Here is a 22,831-nt window from a genome sequence, read left to right as displayed (position 1 = left end):
TATACTCTTCCCATGAAATATGTTTTGAATTATGTTTCGATTATGTTTGAATTATGTTTTGAAATATGTTTTCGATTAATGAGGGACATTCTGATGCGGTTAAATATTTTGCTCTTCCCATGGAATATGTTTTGAATAAAAGCAAATTCGATGCTTTTGTCAAATAAGGATGGTTTATGATAAGCAGAACTGTCTTCAGTCTGATTTTAAAAAAAAGGCTGGAAATCATTAGTCGCTCAAACCAATTCCGTTGATTTTTAATTCAAAATCAAGTAGTTGCGGGCATCAAGCCATAGCTAACTGTAGAAAAAGCCAAGACAGATAGTGCAAGTGAGTGAGAGGCAAATATGGCATAAGCCCTTTTTAGGATCCTATAAAAATGATGTCATTTCACTTGTTGATAGATAAGTCTATCATCCATCCGTCCATACGTCATTCCTAGGGACGAACTTAGGTAGATAGTCATAGAACTAAGGGATGAAATATTGGATTGATATAGTGGACTCTTCACTGACGGACAGTGTCCACTGGACTTGTGTGCAAAATCTGGGACGGGGAGGGGGAATCTCGCGTTTTCTTTTTTTGTAAAAGATTTTGGTAAAAATTGAAATGATTAGGAGAAAACTACTCGGGATGAAAATTAAATTGAGTGTGAGAGACCTGCTGAGAGGTCTCTAGCAACGAGATTCGTGACTAAAAAAGCTATCTTCCCCCACTCACTTATTAAAAATCAGTAAAAATGTAAATGCCATTGTTTGAATAACGCATATCTAATATTGAATCGAAACTAAACACCGTAGTTTCTGTATTGAAATTGACTCATTGCTTTTTTATCAAAGAGTTGGTGGTGACGAACTGTGAATAAGCAGCGACATGAAGTTCTATTTCCCTTTTTTATGTTTGTTTATGTATAACTTTTGTTATTGGGGAGTATACAGACATATTTCGGTTGTTGGGGGGGTATTTTGTGCCTTGGGTGGGTTTCAACAGGAAGAACTTTCTCTAGGAAGGGAAACTTTCGAGGATGAACTTTCCAGGGGAAACTTCACACTGGGGGGGGATTTCACAGAATTCCTATACGGAATTCGTTTTTTTTTGTCTTAATTTCTCTTTGCCAACTGGATTTTGCATGTGGAGATGTTTGGGGGGAATTATTCAGGGGCTTTTTTCAGCGTGTTTGGATTTCCGGAGAAAAAAAATCGGTGGAAGAGGGGATTTCCGGTGTGATTGAGAAAACGATAAGAAATTAAAGTCTTTTTCAAATGAAAGTATGCTAAGGAGAGTTTTTCAGACTGAATCGTCCGCAAGAAATTTTCAGTGGGGTAATTTTCAGTGAGGATGGAACTGTCTGGACGGAATTTTATGGAGGGGTTTATTTTACGCGGGAGGAAATTTCCTATGCGAAATTTCAGTTTATTTAACTGAAAGTAAGGAGGAACCTTGAAACTCAAAATGAACAGAAATTATTCTGCATATGAAGGGGTCGCCCCCTCCTCTATAACCTACTCTTTACGGTAAAGTTTGACTGTTTGTTCCAATTTTTAAGAACGACTCCGGAAACACAAGGCCTGTTTAATTAGAATAAGAAGCTTTTTTAAAATTGCTAAGAACTTTAGCGTGAAGATCAAGGTATAGACAATCTGTTGATTCCTGTGACAGCTACACATTCAAATTAAAGCTATACTTTCAGAAGCTATTTGGTGCCATATATTTTTAGCTTTATTTTGCTGATTTTTCACTCTTGTTTGATTTTGTTTTGTTTTCATTTTTTTAATTCGACGCCAACTACTATCAAAACTGCATAAAAGCATAAGGTCTATTTTCATTACAAATTGGATTCCTGACTTTGCCTAATTTTTCAGACTTGTTTGATTGTATAAATTTCCATTTAACCTATTCAAACAGTCATATTTCACTTTCATCGTCCTTGTTTCTTAAACAATTTATCATTGATTTAACGATGCTTTTCAGAACTATTTTGGGTAAATCGTCACTAAAAGATATTTTGCTAATTACTGCGAACTTCATTGTAAGAAATACAGGAATATAAAGGTTCGAGATGGATACAATAAGGTTATGAAATTGACTGACCTTATTTCAACGGACTGGCCGTATTTGAAACAGTAGGCTTTACGAAAAGTGTGGTTACACCCACTTTCTACGGATATAATGCGATAAAGGTTGAAATGGCTAGTGCACGTTTTTTGGATGAAAGATGACAGATTGCCAAAGATTGTCTTTTTCGGCCAAACGTCTAAGGCTAAACGGAAAGCGAGTTCGTCCATGGTTGGGGTGGGAAAATGTGATAAAGAGAGATTCAAGAGAAATGGGAACTTCCTGTGAGGGTATAAAGAGTGAGGCTTTGAATGGAATGGGATGGAGAAAGAGCGTGCGTAGCTGTGTTGGTCTCAGGCAGCTTAGTGCTACGGTGAGCTCCTAGTAGTAGTAGTAGTATATTAAGAACTTGAAAATCGATTGGATTTATTTCCATAAGTTGTATTTTAGGTCTTACAAACCCGTTTGGAGCTAAAATCTGACAGTAGTGACAGTAAGTACGTGTTTCAGTCGCAAAATCAGACTTAAAGCCATTTCCAAAATTTTATTTTACATTTAAAAAAAAATAATGACTAGTACACTGCCATTATTTAATGAGATTTTAAGTTGTTGTTTGTTTTGTTTTTTTCTCATTTTCTTCTGCTTGTACATGTTGATTCAATTTACTACCTTGTTGCATATAATTTGTGTATCTGATTGTGTGTCCTCAAAAACAGTTAATGTTTAAGTGGAGATAATATATCGCCTTTTTCCACCTTCTGTACCAGGTTTAACTAATATTTTTATGCACACCAGTCATGAATAAAGGAATGAAGCTGTGAAACCGAGTAGAGTCGTGACAAAGTAGATAAAGTAACTTGCTCAAATTAATGGTATTAACGTTAAGTGCCGTTTTGCTGTCTAATGATACAAACTTAACATGAAAAGGTCGGCTTTCGTAAGCATAAATACAGAATTAGTTTGTAATAGTGAGAAAAAAAGAACTATTGAATAGAAAAAATTAACTTTTGAACCTAAGAACAAACTAAACAATTGTAATCAAAACGAAATTACTTCACTTAGTTTATCTGAATTTTAATTTATCATTATAAGTTAAAATGAAGACAACAGGCCAACTGAGAAGAAAAAAGAGGAATCTTAATGGCAATATATTTAACAGATTAATGTCTAGACACGTTTCTGGCCAGAAATCCATGTCTTGGCAATTACCGTTCACAAGTAAAATTTGGTGCTTGGTTAAACAAGTTACAGCCAAGCATCCAGCTCTAGACTCTAGAACTCTAAGCCTAGGATTTTCAACTACAGCCAATCATAATGTGTCAAATTCCACTATTTCCATCATCTAAGTTTACATTCTTAAATTAAAATTTAATTTTTGGTTTTCCTTAATTTTTTTTCCTTTTAAGCAAATATGCAGCACCAGTCATAATAGTGAAGCACACTAAGGCAATTTTTTTACTTGTCTCGTCCATAATCTTGTGACACTAAAAACGGGGATTACAATTTTGAACGTTTTGCCAGCATAAGTTCTCCTGATGGGTTATAAATGACAACTGTATCCATTTGTAACTAAATTTAGTAGTTATAGCTAAGCGCTGAATTTTGACTAGACATGGGATTTAGCTAGACACGCATGTGAATGCTACTTAACCAAATTTTCATCATAGCTCTGACAAAGAACTCGGGCTCTTGTTGGACAAAATTTCACAGAAAGTGCTGAACCTTAAGTTGGGATTTAAATATTCCTAATTCGTTTGTCATCCACTTGTAATTTTCATAGGAGCAATTGAAAAAAGAAAGGAAAAAACGAGTTCTGCTTCCTTTTAGATTTCATATAATGAATATTCTGTTCAGATTGGCATTTGAAAAACAAATATCTCCTCATTCGACAAACGAAGATAGAAACACCTAAAAAAATAGGTGTAGCTAGACATTCCAGTGAGTATCATATCATTAAAGAACCCTTTTAGCTTCTGATGAACCCTTTTAGCTTCTGATTAGTACCACATAATGTATGCCCACTTTTTGTGGTGAGGAATTCGGAAATAAGATTTCGTGTTGGAAAAGACTGGAATGAGTTTTGATGACCATGTTTCTGTTTGCAGCCCCACGCTTGTCATCTAGAGCTTGTCCCTGTTAAAATCGTCAGAAAACTGACCCGTCGCTCTTGGTCCAGCACAAGCGCTTGCATAAAACTTTTCTCTGGGGCCATGGCTTTGTCTTCTACCTAGGAATTGGTTAAACCGTCTTTGTATCTCTGCAGATTGTTCTCTGAAGTTGATAGAACACGCGGCCAGGGAGTTTGACTATTTTTTAGTTATAGGAATTGTTTCTGCTTGCTTAGAAGAGGATACATCTAACTTTGATAGGTACAGGGAATTACGCAAGAAGATGGGCTTCATCTTTCCCCCTCCCATAAAATGTTGTTGTTTTTGGGCTTTTACTATAAGTTTTGTGGATTTTATGTGTCTTTTCAGCTGCTATTAATTTGCCGCTCTTGCCTACCGCTCTCCAAAGAAGAAGATAGCAAAATGTGGCTGTGTAAGTGGCCAACTAGGCAATATGAATGAAAACCGTGCACACAGAGAGAGCATTACACCGCCTACGGTTTTTTACCGTTTTTATTTACGGTTTTACCGAGTTACTACGGTTCTTTACCGAGTACTACGGTTTTTTCAACTAATAGGACGAACGGCTGTCACACTTGAATGTGCGGAGAAAGAAAAATGGAGATGACGCGACAGTATCCATGTAAACTTGGAATAGGCCGATCATTTCAAATGCTTTGGAAATGTTAACTCTCTGATTGTTTAATCTATATTTTTACAGGGAGTGTTAAGCAGTCGTGGCCGGAATATTTTGTTTGCAGATGCTGATGGAGCAACTTGCTTCCCTGATATTGAGAAGTTGGAATCCTCTCTGAAAAGTTTTCAAGATAGTAAGTTACATTTTTTTACAAAATGAGCTTTCCATAGCCTTGATTGATTCATTATATAAAGTAAACTATAGATGGGATTTAGGCAAAAGAGATCCTGCCGGTTTTATTCTGGTTTACCAATAATCACTCAGAAAAATGCCTGAAAATATTCTGGAAGATTAGGATGTGTTTCAGTTATTGTCATTGTGCTTAAGTATATATTAGTATGGAATCAGTTGCATTAACTAATAAAAAAAATTAATTTGCAATATTCCTATCTTTTGAGAACTATTCAGTTTTTTTGGAACTCGGGAGATCTAGTTATATGAGAAAAGTTATGGTTATGCATCTAATAAAATCACTATTGATTGGTGTGGTTTGAATGATTAATTCAGCCAATGCCTTGATTTTCTATCGCAATCTCACGATACACAATAAAACACGACAACATATCAAAATGTACGGAAGAATGTTCTGGGTGGTTCAGCCTTAAAAAAGTTCAAATCGGTCAAATTTCGACATAGTAAGGCTAGATCTAGATACACCTCTAATGTAGTTAGCGGTTTTGAGACTCTCTTCCCTCTTTTACAAATCCAAAGAATCTTTGGTTATTAGATAAACCAGGTTGTTATGGGTCACCAAAGTCTTGCGGTGTAAGGAAATATAAAATTAAGCTTCATAAACCCCTGCCCTATTTGCCTATTTTGGCAAAAATACCCCTTCCTATACTTAACTGCTGTTGTTTCCCAAATTTATGTTAAAGTCTCAGTGTCAACGACATTTAACTTTGCTCTACCTCTTTTGTATTTTTTTTTTTTTTGCACGTTTTATGAACAAATTATTTCGCTGGGTAAAAGTTATCTTTTTAGCGCAAAATTACCTACCAAAGGTCTTGTACTTTGGTGGAGTTTGCCAATTAACGGCGCCAGACTTTATAGTCCAAACCAGCAGTGCTGACCTCTGTGTCATGGTTCTCCAGCTGGGGAGTGCGATGGGGGCTTCTAGCCAGTCGTCCAGTGCTTTGGCGCAACATTTCTGTTTACCTTCCCCGGGTTTCTTCAGGTACTCATTTAGAACTAGCTCGACTCTGGCTGAACTGACAGAGTCGCGCCACTGACTCCAGTTCCGAACAAATAGTCGGCGACGCCGGGACTCGAACCACAGAACTTTCGGACGTAGGATTGCAATGCCTATAAATGCTAAAGAATAATATCTCATCTAAAAACTAATACACGCAAGTTCATGTTTGAATAAAGAATGACTCAGGTTCATCCCTGAATAATTAAAACTTCAGTAAGTCCAGAGGCAGTTGGGGTAGGAGCTCCCCTCATATTCATATTCCACCAAATACTATATTAAACGAACAACATTAAACTAAAAAAAAAAAACAAGTCTAAAGCGAACAGAGATTGTTCCGTATATCAAAGAGGTTGCTGCCCCATAATCTCCCACTCTTTCCGCAAAAATTTGACTTTTTCCTACTATTGCTACAAGAACAAAAGCTCTAATATAAGAGCGATAACACTAAACCATTTAGTTAAACTGTTTTGAAAGGCAATCGGTTAATAAATTGTATTCAATTGCTTGGCTATATTTATTACTATATAGGTATATTTGTTATAACCGGATATATTTACCGTACAGAGTTGTGATGCTGAGGGGATGGTAGCCTCCTAATATATAGGAAAATTTTGACTCGTTTTGAGTTTTAATGTTGCTCTTTACTTTCATTTGGAAAATTTGTTGTTTTTTTTACTTAGTTTACTAACCTTCCCCCAACTATTTCAAAATCAATAAAACGAATAGTTATTCTGCGTCCCTGCATGTTCTGTGCTTTAAAGAACAAGTTGAAATCAAAATTGCTCTAACATGAAATACTTCATGTTATTCAAAATGTTTACTACTTGAGCCATTGGCAACCCTGAGCATATAGATAGTAAATATATTATTAATTATAGGTTTAAATAAAATTGGATCTTTTATTTATCTGATTTTATCTTTTTTGATAGCAAACATTTCGGCGATTCATTGTAGCTATATCAACCATGAAAATCCTGTGAAGGCAACTCAAAAATTCTAATTAAAAACTCTGTAAATCTTCGTATCTCGGGATACTGCATGAAAAACAACGGGATTTTGTCTTTTTTTTGGGGGGGGGGGGGTGCCCCTCTCAAAATTTACTTGAAAAACCGTGAAATTACGCGGGACATGACTTACATACAAAATTATGTGCAGAATATTTGAAACAACAAAAACTGCGAATGGTTTTCGACAAAGGTAGAAAAAAAACATGATACGTAAGGGTTTGATGTCTTCAAAGTTTCAACTACTAGCATTTAATAAGCATTGTATATATATTCTACTGTGAAAAATTCAAGTATTTTGTTGTTTTATAAAATATTCTAATCAAATATTACGCTTGAAATCTAAAATTGTGTTTGACCGATCGAAAACCGCTATAAAGATTTACTTTTGTCATAGCTTTCAAGTGCTTGTAACTTTTGACCAAAGCATTTCCTAGCAAGATATGCTTTATTTTTCCTATAGAATTCAAGTATGTAAAAACATAAAAGTGTTTCCATCTAAAAATTTGTGCTTGCTCCCTATCTCACATAAAAGGGGCAGCTTGACCTCGTCAATTCTATCCCACTAAACATACGTTCGTTATTTATCATATATACCATTAATTTATTTCTTTAATTCCTTTATTTTTTGGATAGTAATTTATTAGGTATTAAATATAAGTTAGATGTTGTATATTAATTAAAATTAGATATTAATCAATAATTAGATATCAACTAACTACTAATTAATTAATTATATATTAATTTATTTTTGCCATTAATTTATTTCTTAGATATTCACCATAGTTAAGATAAAAAGAATATCCTCTGTATTTACTTCCTCTATAGCTGCGGCTGACTCAAAACGAATTGAGTTTAATTTTAGACAATCCCTCTGTTAATTAAAAACAAGTAAATCCGATTTTTTTCAGGCTTGCAAAATGGTAAATGTGAGTCAATCATAATATGTGGGTCTCGGGCACATCTTGAACAAGAAGCAATCGCAACGAGGTCGTTTTTAAGGAATTTACTGATGCATGGCTTCCACGCTTTGGTTTGGTTTTTCGCAGTGAGAACTGTCAGAGATACGCAATGTGGATTTAAACTCTTCACAAGGAAAGCAGCGCAAGAAACATTCCCAAGCATTCATATTGAAAGATGGTATGTTATAACGCTTTGTATTTTTATTTCGGAGAAGTGTAGATTGGATTATTGTCAGTTCGAATTCCTCCGAAACCCGAGCTGTGCGTTTGTACATAGGCTTTTAAAGAAAGCTATTGACACTGCACAGAGAATGGGATTCTCCCTCTTTATGTGCAGCGTAGACATCTCAGCTGCCTTCGATTCAGTTATGCAGCCGCAGGTGTTCCTGAAGTTACTCGAGCATGGTGTGAATACTCATGTCGTTGCACTTTTATCTTTCTGGTATGCAGGCAGTTTTATGAAAGTTAGACAGACAGGGGATCACTTGAGCAGACCGATTAGACTTGTTCGAGGTTTTCGACAAGGATCTGTATTAAGCCCCATCCTGATTAATACCCTGACATCCGGAATAACAAAAAACCCTTACTGGAGGATTTAGTATCAATCCATTCGATCTCAGTCTGCTTTCCTATGCTGACGGCCTGCTGATGTAAAGCTGCAACGTTACTTCTCTACAAGAAAATATGGACTGCCTGATAACTGGTTACAAAAGTATAAGTCTAAGGGTCAATGCACTAAAGACGGAGTTTGTGGAATTTTGCCCCTCAGCAAGCAGGCAGTATAGCAGTGTCCCTACGCATGTGACTGTTGAACAAATGCAAATTTTCCCTTGAAATAAAATGAAGTACCTGGGAATAACGTAAGGTCATGATGTCAGGTTCTTTTTCTTCTTTTGTATTACTCTTTTTTTGTATGAGCCGGCAAAAATAAAATTATTATTATTATAATTCTTTTTTGAGAAATATATAACCACGAACTATGGATGTAAAAGGTAAAGAATACGGCATTGGATTCTACAGTCCCTACCAACGGTGCTGATATCCGTTTCATCAATCCTGTGCTTTCGCAAACCCTTCTTGTTTGTCCCTCCCCCCCAAGATATCTCTAGTTACCTATATAGAGCTGGGTCGACTGACGGAGCTTACAGAGTCACGCTACTAACCCCCGTTCCCAACCGAATAACCGATGTGAACCTACGTCCAAGAAAATCTAGAAGGATTCAAGTTCTGTCCTAGTGCCCTGTAAACTAAATAAAATTGCCAGTTCTTCCATGATCTAAAGGAAAAACGTGTATCTTTCAAAACATTTAATGCATAATCAGAAGCAATGCTCTAGCTTTGCCTGTATTAAAGGCCATAAGGCTTCAACGATTAATGTTGTTTTTTCTCATGGGCACTTCATATGGAAGGGGTGAGTTTGTAAACTTTGGAGGAGGCTCATTTGATTGGAAATTGAAAGCTTTAGTTCCCTTTTTAAGAGTCAAAGTAATCAGAGGGGAAGGAGTCCCCATCCCACTTTCCCCTAAATGCATTTGACAGAAGCTTTTATATAGCTATTTTGTACAAATAGTTCAAAGATCATATAACAAAAACTCTAGGGCCAGCACAACCCCCCCCCCAAAGCCTGTTGACAATTGATGTAAGTTATGCCCCGGGGGTATATAAGGTTCTTATGCAAGGGATGGTAGTATAAACTTTGGAGGAGGTTCATTTAATTGGAATTTATAGTTCCCTCTTTAAGAGTTAAGTCTTTTTAAGACTTAAGGCAACTAGCCCACGCAACTAGCTCACGCCCTCCTTTCCCGAATGAACTCTTCCCCGAATGAATTATCGGTCAAAAAGAACCATCTATGTCAAAATACTCCAAAAATCCTATAGCAATGTCTCTGAAGTTGACGCAACCCCCCAGAACCTGGATGAAAGAATTATAAATTATGCCCCGAGTGCAAGTGAAGTTTTTACGGAAGAGGCTGTCGTATAGATTTTGGAGGACGCTCATTTTGATTAGAATTTGAAAGTTCTCGTTCGCTTTTTAAGAGTCACAAGTGATCGTAGGCCAACTATCCAATCAAAGGCATTTGATTGGAAATCAAATGCCCCCACGTTTCCTAGGGCAATGATTGTAAATTATCCAGTTTATTCATTTTTACATGCAGGATTTATTATTGGGAAAGGGGGAGTGTTTGATCATGGGTGCGTCTGAAAATACTAAGAATACTGAGGTGAAATTTCGTGGAATGTTGAGGAGTATGGTGAGCTAAATAAAAAGACACTATCTGCATCCACGTAATCAAAAACGCATATCTGCAATATTTTTGGAAGGGGTATGGGTATTAACTTGACACTTTCAGGGCCACTACTACTAATACTACTGCGGCTGCAAATGCAACTAGTTGCGATTGCAACAGTGATTACTTCTGACCTCGAAAACTTATGGCTGTGTCTGTGACTGCTTGCAACTGTCACTACTTTCATTTACTTTGATTTACTCGTGACCACTTTCAGAGAACGTTAGGGGGTGTTGAACAAAATCAAAACACTATATATCCATGCTGATTTCCAAAAGGGTACATCAGCAATATATCGGTAACAGTTGAGGGCATTAAGTTGAAACTTTCAAGGTATGTTATTCAGTGCTAGAACCTTTAGGAATGCTTAAGGAGATTTTAAATTAAATACAAAGAAACCATGTGTATCTGTATTATCACCAGAGTATATCTGCAATATCTTAGGAGCGGCTAAGGGTCAGAATATTCCATCAAAAGATAATATGTGCATCTAGGTTTTTAGAAGGGCGTATCTGAAATGTCCCAGGAACGGCTGATGGGATTTATTTGAAACTTTCATAGAATGTTAAGGGAATATTGAAATAAATAAAAAACCACTAGTTAGAATTATTAGGCTTATATATTTTATTTTACGCTAGAGACATGAAAAACTGGAAAAATATTTAGTATATTAACCAAAACCAAAACTTTGGCAATCAAAAAGGAACGGAAATTAATTTTAATTTCCTCTTCACTTTTAAGTCTAATTTTATACTCAAATTAATTTTAAGTCTCTTCACGTGAATCTTCACGAGTGCCATCTATTTCTAAACATGTTAGTCAAGTTTCACTGAAAGCCTTTTCTGTCGCAATGCATAATTTGACTGAAGATTATTTGAATAAAAAAAAAATTATAAAAAATAAAATAAAAACGTATCAAAATGTGTTTATGTATATGGGGGGGATCGAACGTGGTAAGATATTACTTTCATTCTAGTATCTTCTGGTTGTCTATTATTATAACCATAGATTTCAGCCTGACAAATCAAATATTAATAAAACACGCTCCTATTAAACAGTTCGTGGTAACAAACTGTGAATAAGGAGTGACCCGGCTCAATAATTACCGAAACCCTAAAAAAGAGAATTTTGATATCAATACATACATCAAAAGAATTGGGTTTCTATGCTGATTTTAAATATATAATTTTCATCAAGTTTAGTTTTACCCATCAGAAGTTACGAGCCTGAGGATTTTTAAATTATTTTTGAAAAAAGGGGGAACCACCCCTTAAAAGTCATAGAACCTTGATGAAATAACACCATCAGATTTAGCGTTTCAGAGAACCTTACTGTAAAAGTTTCAAGCTCTTACCTGCAAATATGTGGATTTTTTTGCCAGAAGAAAGATCACGGATGCGTGTTTATTTGTTGTTTTTCTTCCAGGGGTGATCGTATCGACCCAGTGGTTCTAGAATATCGCGAGAGGGCTCATTCCAACGATAATTAAAAGCCCTAGTGCCCTTTTTAAGTTACCAAAAAATTGGAGGGCAACTAGGCCTCCTCCCACGCTCATCTTTTCCAAAGTCATCTGATCAAAATTTTGAGATTGCCATTTTGTTCAGCATAATCGAAAAATCTAATATATTTGAGTATGACTTAATCTCCCACAGTCCCCAGGGGAACGGCTGCAAGTTGTGAACTTTACCCATTGTTTACATAGAGTATAGGTTATTGCGAAGTATACAGACATTCTCAGGGGGGATTTTTCTGGTGGGGAGGTCGGGGGGAGGGAGTTACATGGTAAGACCATTCCATGGGGGAAGAAAATTTTCTATGAAGGAGAACTGAATGTAAGGAGCAACATTAAAACTTCAGACGAACAAAAATTATTACGTATATGAAGGGGTTCATCCCCTTATCAATACCTTGCCCTTTACGTTAAAGTTTTTTTTAGTACTTTGAAAAGAGCTATTGATTCTAATTAAACGGCCTTTGTGATTCGGAGGTCATTCTTAAGGAATTGGAACGAAATTCGAACTTAAGCCTAAAGAGTGAGGTATTGACGAGGGGGCGAACACCCTCGTATACGTAATAATTTCTGTTCGTTTTACGTTTTACTTTTTCTCCTTACTTTCAGTTGAAAAAGTTTTTTTTTTTATTTTATTTAATGACATGAATGGAAGCGAGATTCATAGGTTTAATATAGCAAAAGAAAACAATCATGTGCTTTTACTATTTTAATTTGCTCGTATATTGTCCTAACTGGGGCACTACCACGCTCACAAGCCGTGATCCATATTTCGAGTAGTCATTTTTCCTAATTGCTTATTATTAATTTCCTTAAAATATATTAGGAGTTCTGACCCTGGTTTTTAGTTTGATTGTCTTTTAGGCTTAACCTCGGTAAGTCACAAGTTTCCCCTCAACTTTTAATTTTTCAATATGATGTTATTTTTTTTAGGGCGTTTGATGTTGAGCTATTGTTCCTCGCCGAGAAAATGAATATTCCTATTGGAGAAGTGGCTGTGAAATGGACTGAAATTGAAGGTAGTAAATTCAAAACTCTTGAAAGAGTTAAACTTTTGAAAACTACAACCATTATTTTAGAATTTTAAATTTAGCTTGAGTCCAGGTGAGCGGTAAAATTTTGCAGAATCTCGTCTTTATTGCTTTTCTTATCTCTGTCGCCCGTACTATTAATAAAGCTTACAACTTTGTTTTAACAATCGTTCATTTATAGACAATATGTACCATTTTATGGTGTATATATATATATATATATATATATATATATATATATATATATATATATATATATATATATATATATATATATGGTATATACCATAAAATGGTATATATATACACATATAATATGTACTATTAACTTAAGTAAGTTATTAACCATTTTTAACTTTAAATCATTCTTATATAATTTATGGCTGTCTATTAAAGAGCATGGTCTATTGATTCTACAGTAATCTTAGTTAAAATAAAAAAGAAATTACAAATATAAGTCATACTTATATAATTTATGGCTGTCAGTTAATGGATATGATCAAATGATTCCACGATTGTTGTACTGAGCCTAATAGTCGCATTTCAAGAAACCGTAGTTGTTAGTTTAGGTTTTACCTTTTAGTAAAAAAAAAAAAATTACTTTGCATTTTACTGAAAATAATCCTTGTGTTGAGCTGTATGTTTCTATTTCTCATAATACTGAGAAGAAAGAAAAAAAAATCATCATCATAAAAAGGATTACTTGAAACCAAATGAATGTGGATCTAATAACATTGGGTTTATTAAAATAAAATAAAAAAACATTTATAATACATATTGTTTTCAGTTAAGGGTAAGTAATTTTCTGATCTTTAGAAGGCAAAAGAAGTGTTCAGGGGGTGTCAGCCCTACTCCTCTTAGTTTTTGTTCGTTTTGGTTTTCATTTACTTATTGACTGTGATATATGTAGTTTTACGCTTAAAATTTATTTGACCTTATTTCTGCTCGTCTTTGGTTTAATGCAGCTCTTTACTTTTCATCGAAAACCTTCTTTTGTGGACAAAGTTTTTTTTTCAAATAAATTTATGTCCGTTTTTAATTGACATTGTCTTTTTCATTGGTAAAGAAATTATATTTTAATTCTTTATTGGTTTTTCTCTATAAGATTCCAGATTTTGGCTTACTATTTATATGTTAGACAAAATCTTTAAGCAATTTTTAAAGTTTTAATTTAGTTCAAATTTCCCCTCAACATTTCCTTAAATATTCACCTTAATATCCTTAATCATGGTAGTCACAAAAGAAGTAGTTATTGTAATAGTAGCAGTAGTAGTGATAATAACGTGCAAGTATTGCCTTTTTTGGTAAATTTATCATCCCCCTCATTATTCCATGAAAGTTCCAACTTAATACCCTAATCCCTTCATGAGGTTCGTCCTTTTGACAACCTGCAAGCACAGAGTGTGTTAGTTAAGTATGCTAAATCGTCATAATTTTTCAATGGAAGGGGGGATTTAGCAGTGCTAAAGGTTTGCTTTATGTTTATATTCATCCAGTTATTCTGAACTTTTACAACTCAGTTAACGAACGAGGATGAACATTCATGAAGAAGTTGTAAACCATCCTTGCAACCAAGTCCATAAAACAAAAATGCCATAATTCAAAAAGATAATTGATTGTTTATTTTGAATTTACCGTTTTCATCGAAGAACGTATGTCAATAGCTTGGCCAATATGCGAACGACCCTGAAAATAGTTAAGAAACACTGACAGAGCTGACACCCAATAATCATCATTCAACCACTGATTATCCTTGTCAGATGTCTCATGGCCTATTCAGCCTTGTATTCACTTCCTAAGCCAAATTGACTTCGCAAGAGTACGAAGTGGCCTTCTACATAGCAATACAATCTCCAGAAGCACCATTTTTCTAAAAACCATGACTTGACTGAAGGTACCAAAATTGTGCTATATTCCCAACATAAAAAATGACATTACCTATGGATCAAGGCTATTCCCGCAACTTTCAAACAATATGGAGCTAACCTTCATTAAAGCCTTTCGTTTTCAATCATTCTTACCTGCATTAAAACTTTCTTCAAGAGACTCTACGGAGCACTCTTTTTCAAGAGAAGCAACTGACAAAACGAGAATTTCACAAGACAATCTGACCTTGTTTGCCTTTTGTATTTTTGAGATTTTAACGTCAAAGTAGACACTTGATTATTAACTTACCACAGTCAGTGTTCCATAAAATAGGAATTAGTACCAAAAAATGACGAAACGATTTTGATACCGAATTTAACAAAAAATTTAAAAGTTGATTTTTTTGCGTCCATTCTAAAATACACCCAAGAACGTTTTATTGAATTTTGTTAAATTTGACTCTGAATTACAAGCAAGTAGAGAGCTGAAACAGAAAAGGCTAGAAATTATTTTTTAGAAAGAAGTGATTGATTTCACATTATATACTATGTTTGTTCGATATTAAACAGGTTGGCCGGCGTTTACCCCCCCCCCCCGAAGAAACCCCCCCCCCTCCCCCTGTGGAAAATATCCTTGTGGAAAATAAGGCTTTCCAAATTTGAGAGTTTTAATTGAGTTTTATTCTTTTATTTTCAGCAGGGGGAAAGAATTTTGGTACTTGGGTATTACACACTACTCACTCAAGCTTACGATGTGTAAAACTAGAGAACAAATCGGTTTCTTCGTTAGCTTATTTCGGCTTAGCGTGAGACAAGACAAAGACAAGTGACAGAGTAGATGGGAAATATATAACTTGGACTGTATATTTGCACATAGGGGGGGGCCTTAAAGTATTTTGGAAGTTTGAAGTCAGAAAATAATTCTTACTTAATAATATGCAGAACAAATTACCTATCACATTTTGCATGCAGACCCGCCATACTTTACCCCCACCCCCCCAGTTTGCAAATATATAGCCCAAATTTGTTTCTAAAGTAAAGAAAAAACTAACAAAGAAACCGGTTTGTTCTCGAGTTTTACGCATCGTAAACTTGAGTGATTGGTGTATAATACACAAGAACCGGAATTTTTCATGGAGAGAGACTCGGATTTCCCGGTATTATTTAAAAACTATCAGAAATTAAATTTAATAAAAACTATTTTTTCAACTGAAAGTAAGGAGCGACATCAAAACTTAAAACGAACAGAAGTTATTACGTATATGAGAGGAGTTGCCCGTTCCGCAAGACCTTGCTCTTTAAGCTAAAGTTTTGACCTTTTGTCCTAATTCTTTAAGAACGATTCCTGTAACACAATGGCCATTTAATTAGAATAATAAGCTTTGTTTTAAAATTCTAAAAAAAAAAACTTTAGCGTTAAGAGCGATGTCTTGAGGAGGAGGCAACCCCTTTTATATACGTAATAATAAAGTTTTCATTTGAGTCCCATCCTCCACGATGTGACCTATGTGTGCCTTTTTATTAGTTAATAATTAACATATCTAGAAACAAAATATATTGGCCTTACCTTCCCCATTGAAATTCGAAAAGTCAAAGACTTGGGATTCGCATCCTGAAACATTCAAAACACCTTACCCGCGTAAAATCTCTCCCACTCGACCCTCAACCCTTCTCAGGGTCAGACCTCTTTCTACCCATCATTTAACGTGCTATATATGTTGAAGTCAAATACCTCAGGACTATAATTTGCTTTAAACTCTTTGTTCAGCCGAATTTACTAAGTGCATTACTTTGATCCTGTGCTTATTAAATAAAAATAAAACAAGTTTTTTCAACTGAAAGTAAGGAGCAACATTAAAACTTAAGACAAACAGAAATTATTACGTATATGAAACGGGTTGTCCCCTCCTCAACGCCTCACTCTTTACGCTGAATATTTTTAGTACTTTTAAAAACTGTCTTATTGTTCTAATTAAACGGCCCTTGTATTTCAGGAGTCATTCTTAAAGAATTGGGAAAAATTCAAACTCCGAGGTGTTGAGGAGGGCAACCTCCCTCATATACGTAATGATTTCTGTTCGTTTTAATTTGGCTCCTTACTTTAGTTGAAAGAACTTGTTTTTTTTATTTATTTTTCGATTATTTTTAAATAATGCCAGGAAGTCTAGCCCCACATCCACGGAGAAATCCCATCCCCGCGGTAATATCCTATAGACAATGCAATCGTGGTGAAAATTTGCCCAGGACAATTATTCTTAATAACTCCGTCGCGTAAAATTGAGATGGATAAGAGAAAGCAAAACATATAAAAATAACTTTGCATAAGAATTCTGGCAAATTCTCCCAATGTATAATTTCCCCTGGCAAGTTCACTCCCTGGAAAAATTCCCTCCCATGTAAATTTTTCCCGTGGAAAAACAGAAAATTTGTTCCCACCTCCCCCTGCCCGAAAATGTATGCATACATCCCAATTACAAATACTATGCGTAAACAATGGGCAAATCATATAACTTAAATACCTTTCTCCTGTGGGGGGGGGTATGTTATACCCAAAGGCATAGTTATTGGGCTTTTCAACTGTGATGAACAAAATGGCTATCTGAAAATTTTGGTCGGACTATTTTGGGGAAAGGGGCAGAGGAGGGGGCCTAGTTACCCTCCAATTTTTTGATCACTTAAAAAGGGCACTAGAACTTAAATCTTTGTTCGAATGAGCCCTCTTCCGATATTATAGGATCACTGGGTCGATGCGATCACCCCTGGAAAAAGAAAATTAAAAAATAAACATGCATCAGTGGTCTTTCCTCTGGGAAAGAAAAATACAAAATTCCACTCTTTTGCAAATAGGAGCTTGAAACCTATCTAATAGAGTTTTATAAAACGCAGAATCTGATGGTGTGATTTTCATTTAGATCACTTGAGTTTTAGGGGCTGTTTCCCCCTTTTTTCGAAAACCAGGCAAATTTTCTTAGGCTCGTAACCTTTGATTGGTTCAACTAAACTTAATGAAATTTATATATTTGAAATCAGCATAAAAAGCCGGTTCTTTTGATATATCTAGTGGTATCAAAATTCCGTTTTTTTAGAGTTTCGGTTACTGTTGAGCCGGTCGCTCCTTACTTACATTTCGTTACCACGAACTGTTTGAAAAGAGAACTCAACTTGTGAATGATCAGTGCATAGCCTAAGAATGTTTCTGTATTGATTGGTTCTATATTGTGCTAGATGATTCCATATTGTTTACTATTTTTCAGGTTCTAAGGTAGTTCCAGTGTTATCGTGGATACAGATGGGTCGAGATCTCTTTTTGATATGGTTGCGCTATACAATTGGTGCTTGGGCTCCTAAGAAAAAGTGAAAATTGCAAGAATTTTTGGAATTAGGTTTTTACATTTTGGGGGTTACTACGTGTTAAAACTTTTTTTGTTATTGAGCACCACATTTTTTTTTAGTAAAATGTATATTATCTAAGCATGATCTATTTGCATAACCATCGAACCTAGAAATTTTATATTTTGACAATTCTTATACCTGTTTCCCCGAAACCAAAAAAAAAAATGATGAATATTCAAAGTAATGATCTAAGCAGCTCTAGTCTGCCACACAAAAACTGGCCACCCTACCCGCGGAAGCTTGGTCGTGATAGGTCTTGAAAGGCACCGACTTAAGATGTTTTGAAAATTATTATCGCTATTGATATCAGTCGAGGAGCATATCAATCAATCAATCAATCAATCAATTTATTAATACTAAAGAAAACTATTACAAAAGTAAATCAATTAATAGGCCCAAGAAGCTATGCTTGTAATGGGAGAAGCTATGCTTGTCCCATACATAGCATAGAAGGCTCCACGAGTTCTTCTATGCTATGTTCATGGTTTTAAGTTTACATCAGAAATGGGTAAACTACGGCGCGGCCCGCAGACCAATATATGTTGCATGCAGCTGGGCAAGTGACTGTGACATGATTAATGCTTGACTTGAGCAGGAATTTCAAGTCAGTTCCTCTACTGGAGCTCCATGGATCATTGCCAGGAACTACATTTTCATACTGTAAAAGTTTTGCTGCCAAACTTTTATCAATACTTGGATACATAATAATCAAAACCAGTATGCTGGTACCACAGTTTCAAATTTTCCCAAAGTGTGTGAACAGAAACATAGTTCTCATAAAGTATAATTGTACTTGGTGGTCAGTTTTGTAGTGCTGTCTGAATGTTGAATAAATAATACTAGACTGCCTATTATCATTAATTCATACCTTCTACTAGATTGTAATTAAAGCATAGATAATATAGCTGTCATTATTAGCAATAAACTTGCCAATGATAGCCCCCTAAGTAAATTTCCCCGTCCCTGGCTCAGGTGCACTCTATATATTTACCATCCCTGTTGTGTCAACTGGTGACGTTTGAAATCGTTTTCTTAGATATCTCCTCTTCAATATTATCTAGTTTGAAACCCTTTTGCATATTACCCAGTAATGTAACACTAGAATTGATTGAAACTTCTTCGTCATAGGTATTAATTTTAAATTTGTACAGCCATGCGAGTGAACTAGTCTAGGTAAAAGTATCCTTGTGCCTACAATCTTTAATTACGCACGGTTTTAACTTATAAAATATGCATCTCCTTCGGAATTTCTTGTACTCGGAATGTGTTTACAATCTCTCTCTTAAGTCATGAATTTTGTAATTGCACTATATTATGTCAAGTTAGGCTTATAAATAAATATCGGTGAAAAATCGAAACTAAAGTATATTGCTGGTTTTAATTCCAATGTGCCGATCATTAGCAAAAGGCGAAGAATGCGGCATTGGATTTTACAATCCAATACGGTGCTGACTCCGTTTAATGGGCCATCAAGAAGGAAGAACAATGGGGGCCAGCCATCCTGTGTTTTCACACACCTGATTTCTCTAGTTACCCATTTAGAGCTGGGTCGACTCGGGCCGAGCTTACAGTCACACCAAAAACCCTCGTTCAACCTAAAGTAACCAGCGACACCAGGACTCAAACCCCTGTCCTAACGGAAAAAGGGTCTCGAGTCTAGCGCGCTAACCACTCGGCTAGGCTGCTCAAAAATAAAAACGTAGAACGCTTAACGATTTTCCGTGTCATCCTCACACATCAACCATGCTAATCTTCTCTGTGTCATTTCAATTTTAGTATGTTCTCCTGGAGGAGGAGGAATTGATCCCTATTTTCAAAAAATGGCCTTATCAAACAGTTCGTAGTAACGAACTGTAAGAGCGACGCGGTTCAATAGTAACAGAAACTCTAAAAAACGGAATTTTAATATTAACGGATATATCAAAAGAATTGGCCTGCTATGCTGATCCCAAACATATAATATTCATTAAGTTTAGTGTTATCAATCAGAAGCTACGAGCCTGAGAAAATTTGCCTGATATTCGAGAAAGGGGGGAAACACACCCTGGAAGTCGGGATTGTAATGAAAATCACGTCATCAGATTCAGGATATCCGAGAACCCTACTGTAGAAGTTTCAAGCTTTCATCTACAAAACTGTATTTTTGTGTTTTTTGCAAGAAGAAAGATCACAGATGCGTGTATATATTTTTTCACCAGTGATGGTCGCATCGAACAAATAGTCCTGGAATATCGGGAAAGGGTTCTTTCGAATGGGAATTAAGAGTTCTAGTGCCTTTTTTAAGTGACCAAAAAAATTGTTGAGTAACTAGCCCCCCTCCCACACCCTTTTTTCCTCAGTCATCCGACCAAAATTAAGATAGCCATTTTGTTCAGCATAATTGAAAGGGCCAGTAACTATGCCTTAGGGGAAGTGTGCCTACATTTTTTGGGTGGATGGGAAAATTTTCGGTTCGGGGGATTTTCCACGGGGAGGGAAGTTTCTGGGGGGTGAGCTTTCCAGGGAAATTTTACAATCGTGTAATTTGCCAGAATTCCGATACAAATTTATTTTTATTAGTTTTACTTTCTCTTTGCCAACTCAATATTACATGTGGAGATGTTAAGGGGAACTGTCCAGGAGGAATTTCTTACCAGGTTGGAGCTGTCTAGAATATCTTTTCGTAGAGAAGGAATGTTTCACTGAAAAAATTGGCCATGGGATAAATTCTCTATCTGCGGGAGCGTGGTATTTGCGGTAAAACTTTCCAACGGAGGAGGGGATTTCCGGCTTGATTTTAAAAACAATCTTTTCAAATAAATTTTTCAAATGAAAACGCTCTAAGAAAATGTTTTTACCCGAAACCGTCCGTAAGAAATTTATCGGGGGGAATTTTCAGCTAGAATGGAATTGCCAGGGAGGAATTTTCCATAGAGGGGGAGCCAGATTTCCTGGCATTATTTAAAAACGATCAGAAATCAAATCCGAAAAGCTTTTTTCAATTGAAAGTAAGGAGCAACATCAAAACTTAAAACGGACATAAAGTATTACGCATATGAGGGGAGCTGTTCCCTCTTCAATATCTCGCTCTTTACGCTAAAGTTTGACTTTTTATCCCAATTCTTTAAGAATTGGGACAACCCCTGAAACGCAAGGGCCGTTTAATAAGAATAATAATCTTTTTAAATGTTCTAAATAAAACGTTAGCGTAAAGAGCGAGGTATTAGAGGGCGGCACCCTCCCCCATATACGTAATGATTTCTGTTCGTTTTAAGTTTTGATGTTGCTCCTTACTTTCAGTTTAAAAAAACATGTTTTTTTTAATTAACGAATATACAAAGGTAAGAGTCAATTGAGTACTTCGACAGTAAAGATGTGAAAATATTCTTTGTGGGCTTGGCTTTTGTAAGGCACAAAATTTCACATATGAATATTTGGATGAATCTAGAACAAGTTTGTATTTTATAAATGCTTTGATCACTTTTTATTCGAATCATCAAATATTTGCTCCAAATTACAAAGTTCATAGACGTCCACGCCAAGTTCGGATCTTGTGGCAATGGTCCTTTAGTTTGTGACATGTTTTATTGCATCGTGCAGCTTTTTCCTTAGCTTTTCTGTTCAATTTGAAAACTCTAACCTCACGGCTGTGTATATGCTACTACTATAACAACTCACTGCAGCACTAAACTGCCTGAGGCCAACACAGCTACAAACGCTCCTCCTCCAACTCAATCTGTTTAAAACCTCTCCCTTTACACCCTCCCAAGAAGTTCAAATTTTCCTTACGACCTCCTCCCACCCAATTCGGGAACCTGCTCTTCGTTTGGCCGAAAAGGGCGATCTTTGGCAATCTGTCATCTGTATAAAGTGTCCCAGCCACCTCAACCTCTCCCTCATTATAGACCTAGAAAGTGGGATAAAAACACATTTTTCGAGTAGCTTACTGTTTGAAAAACGGTGAGTCAGATGGCTACCTAAAATAATCCGTAGATAATTCCTCAGGAAAACATTAAATAAATTTGTATTCTCAACTCTAACTTAACTGGTTTGATGTTAATCAAACTATCGTTAGTTTAATTAATTACATTATTTTCTTTATTACTATAAAATTTTTAGTCTTAAATGAAATAGACAATAATTGAGTATGTCTGTGTTTATATTGTTATGCAGTATAATAATTATATTTTTATATAGAAGTATTATTATAGTAATTACAATACAAAATTCAATCGTCTAATCAGTTTGTGTTCCTAATGACAATAAACATATTGATAATAAAATGGTTTTGGGAAGCTAAAGCTGACAAAACTTATTCGTTTATATGCAGTTGCATAGTTAAAAAAACATAAATTTATAACAAAATTTAAATTAGGTAGAAATTTCTAGTTTTGATCAAAATATGATTCCTCTGGAAAATTTATGGTTGTAAAAAAAAAGTTGACTTTTAGTAGAATTCTTACTAGAACTTTTTGAGTTCTTACTAGTTTTGATTCCTACAAGATTTTTAGAAGATTTTGTGCTCCAATTTTTCTTGGTTTTATTCTCCTTATTATGTAAAATAAATGCATTTTTTTCAACATAACAAACATGTAGGCACAAATTTGACTCTGATTAGCTAAAAAGTAAACGCCAGGAGATGGGTAGTCGGAAAACAGCACTGTTCAATACTGCAGTTCCATCTGGAGCCATTTTCTTTGGGGGTGGGGTTATTCCATTAGACCCATCTGGTACGTCAATCAAGCAG

At 35.5% G+C, this 22,831-nt stretch overlaps 1 protein-coding gene and 1 non-coding gene across 5 annotated transcripts in view; one reads left to right on the top strand and one right to left on the bottom strand.

Moving 5' to 3' along the window:
- The window catches only part of LOC136036081 (dolichyl-phosphate beta-glucosyltransferase-like), a 29,935-nt gene extending 11,752 nt beyond the window's left edge, over window positions 1-18,183 (top strand). For all 4 annotated transcript variants that reach the window (XM_065718058.1, XM_065718057.1, XM_065718059.1 and 1 more), the window contains exons 5-8: window positions 4,885-4,993; window positions 7,968-8,196; window positions 12,750-12,835; window positions 17,967-18,183. In XM_065718058.1, coding sequence (XP_065574130.1) covers window positions 4,885-4,993; window positions 7,968-8,196; window positions 12,750-12,835; window positions 17,967-18,070 — 528 coding nt within the window. In that variant the 3' untranslated portion in view covers window positions 18,071-18,183. The remainder of the gene's footprint in view (window positions 1-4,884; window positions 4,994-7,967; window positions 8,197-12,749; window positions 12,836-17,966) is intronic.
- A 1,615-nt stretch (window positions 18,184-19,798) lies between these two features.
- On the bottom strand, window positions 19,799-19,900 carry LOC136036737 (U6 spliceosomal RNA). Its single transcript, XR_010619783.1, has one exon. It is a non-coding gene; the product is annotated as a U6 spliceosomal RNA (small nuclear RNA).
- Between the last annotated feature and the right edge of the window lie 2,931 nt (window positions 19,901-22,831).

This window comes from Artemia franciscana, chromosome 15, assembly GCF_032884065.1.
Source record: "Artemia franciscana chromosome 15, ASM3288406v1, whole genome shotgun sequence".
In the NCBI taxonomy this organism is placed as follows: Eukaryota; Metazoa; Arthropoda; class Branchiopoda; order Anostraca; family Artemiidae; genus Artemia; species Artemia franciscana.
Note: the sequence above shows the minus strand (reverse complement) of the source record. Positions and strands in the feature narration are given on the sequence as shown.